The 6,799-nt window shown below is 44.1% G+C and overlaps 1 protein-coding gene across 1 annotated transcript; it reads left to right on the top strand.

Moving 5' to 3' along the window:
* The first annotated feature begins 2,442 nt into the window (after positions 1-2,442).
* On the top strand, positions 2,443-5,255 carry hey1 (hes-related family bHLH transcription factor with YRPW motif 1). The gene is given in 6 exon segments (XM_054606219.1): positions 2,443-2,620; positions 2,742-2,817; positions 2,971-3,054; positions 3,210-3,291; positions 3,546-3,986; positions 3,989-5,255. Coding segments are annotated over 6 exon segments (987 nt in total). The 5' UTR covers positions 2,443-2,534; the 3' UTR covers positions 4,207-5,255.
* The last annotated feature ends 1,544 nt before the right edge of the window (positions 5,256-6,799 follow it).

The raw sequence follows: 6,799 nt of genomic DNA, 5'->3' as shown, positions 1-6,799 counted from the left end.
TTTATATATTACCACTAATATGGGAAGTAATATGATTGTTTTTAATTAGGATAAAGTTTTACTGAATATAGCCCTCTTATATTATAGATAATTCTGCATGTGAAATTTGCCAGAAAGTTAACTAAAACTGAATAAACTTAAAGAAATAATTAGAGATTTGGAAAAATAACCTTATGTGTTGGATGAGAAGATGTAGCATACGATTTAATGGGGCTGTATCCAGGTCTCTTTATGGCCTTTTCCTATGTAGGCCTCATTCTTAACTAAAGAAAACATTATTTTTAGTTCAGGTGATTATACACTCATGAAAACATTATTTTATATATTATATTCAATGTATGCCGATAAATTCCACCAGAACCTACACACTGGCCCTTTTAAAGTGCATTTATCTTGTAATGTAAAATGATTTAGGTTATGTCACAGCCTATCTTAAACAATAGTCTCCTTTTCTATATTTACTGCAGCCTTCTATTTAAAAGTGAGACCCTTCACTGAAGAGCTCCTGCTCCACATGCAGTAACACGACCCCTCCATGTATACAAACACACACCAGCAGCTCTGTCAAATTATTTTGGGGAGTGTGACCATTATAGGAGCCACCGGTCTTGTGGTGGTGATGATGTGGAAACTCCGGGGAGAAAAAGGGGAACGAGGACTGCTTTGATTGCATTATGGTCTTTTGTTGAAAGTACTTGAAGTCCCCGCAGCGTCTTTACCGAGCACGAGGTCTCTCTGTGGGGTAAGATTAGACTTGGTGGCTTCCTCTGGTTGCGGCAGTGCTCCCTGTCTCTCCTCCCGGGCTGAGTTAGTATTGGATTACAGGTTCACACGCTCGCTCGCAGACCGCCCGTCGCCCCGACCAATTGCTCCATTCATTCCAGCGCCGGAGACGGCCGTCGGCCTCTGATTGGTTATCAGCGCCGGTTTGGGGAACTTTCCCACGGCCAACGCGTGCTGACAGCCGGCCAGCCACTCCTCACCACCACCGGGACACACACGGGGGAGGAGGGGGGCATGGGTGGGGGTGGAGGGTGGAGGGTGGAGGGCAGTCACGGACCGAAAATCCATTGGACCGCTGTCAAAGTTTCTCCAAAGATCCTCTATTTTAGGAGGATGAGTTACTCCGATGTCTGGTGACGCAGAAACCATTAGAGCTTCACTTACATTACATTACATTACATTACATTACATTACATTACATTACATTACAGTCATTTAGCAGACGCTTTTATCCAAAGCGACTTACAATCAGTAGTATATTACATATCATTCACCCATTCACACACTGATGACAGGCTACCATGCAAGGTGCCACCATCAGACTCTAACTAACATTCATGCAACATCCAGTCCACACCGATGGCAAGCCTTCAGGAGCAACTTGGGGTTAAGTGTCTTGCCCAAGGACACATCGACTGCTGAAGCCGGGTATCGAACCACCGACCTTCTGATTGGAGAACTACCTTGCTCTCCACTACGCCACAGCCGCCCACTTTACACGAAAATGACAAGGCCAAGATTATAATATTATGCTTATGATTATTTATTTTTTTAAACTGAAGGCACGAAAATAATTATAACTATTTGAGAATCACAATATTGTATACAAATAAATCGATTTGGCTTGACTGACACAAATACAGACATTGCTTCCATAGCAAACAGTATGTCCAGGACCAATAACAACAAAAACAACACATGTTACCATGCATACTTCTTATTTGAGTTAGTTGTACTCTATTTCAGTTTAGAGAAAAACAACTAAAAACAACTTAAGAATTTGCAAATAATGAAAGACTATTAAGTTGCTCAAAGAAAGTCATTAGCTCGACTTACAAAGGTCAGTTTCAAATGAAACAATGCTCGGTGGCTCTAAAGCACCACATATAACTTGTACTTTGTCCAGCTACTGAGCAACTAAATAGTTAAGATTTGAAGTTCATTCTTGGCAAAACAATCTTATCACAAACTCCATGTGGAGCTTTTGATAATATCACACCATCTTCCTTAGCAGACAGTTATGTCTAACTGCTGTTTCCAAGGTCAAAAACACTTGGTATTTGTTCAACATGGGAAGTTTTAAGATGTATTCATAACCTAAGAACTTCACTGCAGTTTTAATTTTACATTTAAACAACATATTTAGTTGTGTATGGTAGGAATAGGTATAATTTGGTGTTTTTATGATCAGAGACTTGAGGCCAGAACTCAGCGACACTGTAAACCATTAACTCTCATAGCCTCAAGTAAAACCACCAGAGTGAGATGTCTCTACTTTTTGTTTATCCTCTCTGACTTGTCAAAGCGCACTTGGATGTGCTTGGACCAACTGCGCTGTCACTCAAACCCACGGCCGCTTCGTGATTGGCTGGTTTGTCCCGAGGCCCCGCCCATGCTGGCCGGTAGCAGCGTTGAAATGACACCGTGGGAAAGCTGAGCGCTTCAAACGGAGACTCTCCGGGCAAAGTTAGGCAGACTCACGTCTGGAAGACACAACAGAAGCACTGAAGGACTATTGTGGACGAATCAAAATGAAGAGGAATCACGATTTCAGCTCCTCGGACAGCGAGTTGGATGAGACCATTGAGGTGGAGAAGGAGAGCGCGGATGAGAATGGGTAAGTTTGGCTCTGAAATTTGGTCCAGTTTATCTTAAATAGAGTTTCAGACTATTTAGGAATTTGTCAAAAAAAAATCAATGATATATTGATTGATCCTCTCTGTTTGCTCTCCTTTAAGGAACATGAGCTCTCCTCTCGGGTCCATGTCTCCCACAACATCAACTCAAGTGCAGGCGAGGAAAAGGCGTCGAGGCGTAAGTACATTTTTTTTTTTTTTTTTTTTTTTTTTAATAGACAACCCGTTTGTGCAGTTGGAAACCCTGTGCACATATTTTTTTTTCCATATTTTTTTGTTCTATGCAAATAATCTGAAAATAAACATTAATTTGTATTTTATCTTTCCACAGATAATTGAGAAACGGCGCCGTGACCGGATCAACAACAGCCTCAGTGAACTCCGCAGACTGGTTCCCAGCGCCTTTGAGAAACAGGTGAGCAACAGGCGACACGCCTTTAATATCACAAATACAAATATTGAATATAACACACGCACTTTGATGTGAAACCACTTTGCTCCTACATGCTCTGTTGGATTATTATATTCATATCTAATCGGCTCCTTTTTTTGATTTCCCTCACATTGAAGGGCTCTGCCAAACTGGAGAAAGCAGAGATTTTGCAGATGACTGTTGACCATCTGAAGATGCTTCACGCTGCTGGAGGCAAAGGTATGTCTGGGATTCATTCACTGTTACAGAAAAACACATTTCACTTGTTGAAGAATGGTAACCATATGCTTAAGAGGGCAAACTGGATGTGGAATGCTTTTGTGCTCACTTGGATCTCATTCTTTAGACACTCTCAAAGCCGGCAGCATATTCATTCATGTCAGACAAAGATCCCTCAGCTCTGGACAAACCTGTGTTGTTGCAGCTTAAGTGACTTTCTAATCTCATCTCGTGTCCTCTTCTTCTCCCCTCAGGTTATTTTGACGCCCATGCTCTGGCTATGGACTACCGTGGCCTGGGTTTCAGGGAGTGCCTGGCTGAGACGGCCCGTTATCTGAGCATCATCGAGGGCTTGGACAGCGCCGACCCTCTGCGGATCCGTCTGGTCTCCCACCTCAACAACTACGCCAGTCAAAGGGAGGCTCACTCTGGCCTGAGTCACCTGGCCTGGGGCTCTGCGTTCGGCTCCCCTCCTGCCCACCTGACGCACCCCCTCCTCCTCCAGCACCAGCAGGGGGCACCGCTGGCGCCTTTGCCCCGCAGCACCACCAGCAGCCCCCAGACTCCTCTATCATCTTCATCCACCTCTTCCTCCTCCTCTTGTTCTTCATCCTCGTCCGTTGCAGAGACTCACGTCCCGGGCCGGCGCAGCGGCAGCGCCACCCCCCACTCGGATCAAGGCCCAATCCGGGTCCCCCCACCACCGCGGCCCCCGCCAGCGTCCCACACCCGGCCCTGGTCTCCTCATCAGTGTCTAAGCTGTCCCCTCCTCTCCTCTCCTCCCTCTCGGCGTTCCCCTTCCCCTTCAGCGCCTTTCCCCTCATCTCCCCCGCCACGGCCCTCGGCGCCCCGCTCCCCACATCCAGCGTGGGCAAACCCTACAGACCCTGGGGAATGGAGATAGGAGCCTTCTGACTGAGATGAAAAACCTTCATCTCAATCTACTCACAGACTTAAGCTGAGCTGGACTTTCAAGGACAAGACTTTTTTTTATTTTCCCAGCTAAGAAAGTACTATTTTTTCTATGACTTTGACATCCCACAGAGGGTATACCTAGATGTAGGATTTCTACTTTCTTGCTAATGTTTTGTGTTTTTGTACAGAAGAGAAAAACAGTGAGGAGGGAGACCACGTCTAAAAAACAACAAGAGTGATTTATTGTCACTGATCTCTGCTCCTGCCCGCCCCTTTAGAAGTTTCACCCACTGTTGTTGGCCTATCAGGAATGGCTTTTCCAGATGGTCAACCAGTCGCCTCCCGTCAAGTTCCTGCTTGAAACTGTTCCCCCCTTTGTGTTTACTCTTTCTGTGCTGAGGCACCCAGTGTTGGTGCCCTGGTTACATACAGAGAGGAGGGGGTGTGAAAGGAGGACGTGAGGTGGTGGAGCGTCACCCCCCTTTTTACAGCATTTTATGGGGTGGAATAACCGAAACCAGGTGTTTGTTTGACTAAATACTGGGAAGAAAACTTAGCTACCAGCTTGGTTGAAATAAACATGATTTACCCAGAGCGTCTGAGGTTCATATGGGGCTACATTGTTTAGGCTCGCTTCCATAAGTTATGTTTCCTCTCTACAGTAAATTTAACAACCGAGGCCTCACATATGTTTTACCAGTTTCAACCAGCTGTTCCGCATTTCTTTTTGATTAACTGATGCTCAGTTGATTTTTATCACCTTGTCTACAAGTTATTTTCTTGTACTTGTTCAAAGTAGCAGCATTATTGATCTGTAATTATCAAGAGGACACTCATTTGTAACTGCCACAATATTTGCTGTAAAACAAGGCAACACAATTCAGTTTCCTGCTGTCCGCCTGTTATTTCAGTGTCTCCTGGTAAACCTCACTGTTTGAGTTTGTATATTTTTACGGTTGTACAAAGCACAAGCGAGCACTGACGAATCAGATTTCTCCGCTTTTCAGAGTTGTCGCTGGCGGTAATGACAACTTCTCTGTAATAAAAGAGTTATGTTAAATCACCTGTGGCTTTATCAGCGTCTGGTTATATGTGTGAGTGTTCATTTGCATGTCTGTTTGTCCAAGCGTGCGTGTGTGATATGTGTGTTTGCTTATTGATGCCTGCAGTTGTTTGTCGTGTGTGTGTGTGTGTGTGTGTGTGGGTGCAGTACGTGGCGACGGCTGCTATCAGATGAGGCTGCTCGTTTCTCTCAGCGGCCCTCTGTGTGTGCACAGGAAGCCATTAACAAGGAGGGGATATCCTGGACAATAGCAGCCCGGCTGGCCCCATGTGCTGCGTGGGAACAAGAGGAGGAGGAAAGAAGGAGGGAGGGAAGGTTGGAAGAGGCTGAAGAAGGAAAGGAAGGAGGGATGGAGCGTAGAGTGGGGGGAATGGAGGGAAAAGGGGGAAGACAGAAAGAAAGAGGGCAGGGCGATCAAAAGGGAGAGAAGAAGAAAGGGGCTGAAAAACTGTGTGAAAGGAAGTGTGCACACAGTTTTGTCCCTCTGCCATCGTTTCAGCTCGCACCAGCTGCACCTTCTGTTCTCAGCTCCTGCATGCCGTCACCTCTCTTGCCGCACCAAAAGTATACTCAATCGCCAAAAATCCCCCTCACCCTTTCATCTATTCCTCCAAAATGTACACTCCGTCTTTCCCCTCTGACCTCTCTCGTCATTCTCCTTAACCTTTTTTATTTTATTACTGAGGATGATGCAGAGCCAGGTGGTGATGTAAGCTCCACTGCAGCCAAATCCACAAGGTCAATGAGACGTTTAGTGCAGGACAACTTGTCTTTTGTCTCCCCCAGCTGGTCATAAATGGTACTTCATCAACTGAGACCATGAGAAAGGAAGAGGACAGGAGGAAAACTACTGACATTCATTCTTATGTAAAAGTAGCAATGACACAATGTCAATACATGTCACAAATAAGAGTAAAGCTTCAATAAATGTACTTAACAAAAGCACTAATAATGCAGAATGACAATAAAATGACCCTGGAAGTGGGACATTTTTTTGTATATTGAATTATTATCAACGTTGAGCTGCTTTATCTTACTTTGTACACTTTTGTATAATTGAATAAATTAACTATTTTTTTCACTATGATGCTTTGATCAGATCCTCTTTATAGTCCCCTTTTTATAAAAGAAGTTGATAAACATATTTTATTTTGGGGGCTCATGATTGGAATAACTTACCTTTAAATATCTGTTCACTGTCAACATTTCACTTATCTAGATATGTTTGGTTACCTCATCTTAAAACAGAGTAGAGCATATGCTGAGTCACTATATCTTATATAAAAAATGTGATGAACTGGACTTATCCTGATTGAGCCATCTCTACCTCTCTGTTTGTGTATGTTACGCTAAAAGCATCCACTAGATGTCGCTGTGTCTTTAAATAATAAGCCCTCTCAGTTGTTCTCCCTACAGGAAGTTGGCAACAACATCAGTCACTCCAAACATGCTGAGCATTTTGTTTGGTCAAAATTTTACAGGTAAGAGTATTAATTAGATAAATCATAGTTTTAGACTTCTAACTAAACC

The sequence above is a fragment of the Anoplopoma fimbria genome, chromosome 10 (genome assembly GCF_027596085.1).
Source record: "Anoplopoma fimbria isolate UVic2021 breed Golden Eagle Sablefish chromosome 10, Afim_UVic_2022, whole genome shotgun sequence".
NCBI lineage: Eukaryota > Metazoa > Chordata > Actinopteri > Perciformes > Anoplopomatidae > Anoplopoma > Anoplopoma fimbria.
The sequence above is the reverse complement of the archived record's forward strand: the minus strand, read 5'-3'. Positions and strand labels throughout refer to the sequence as shown.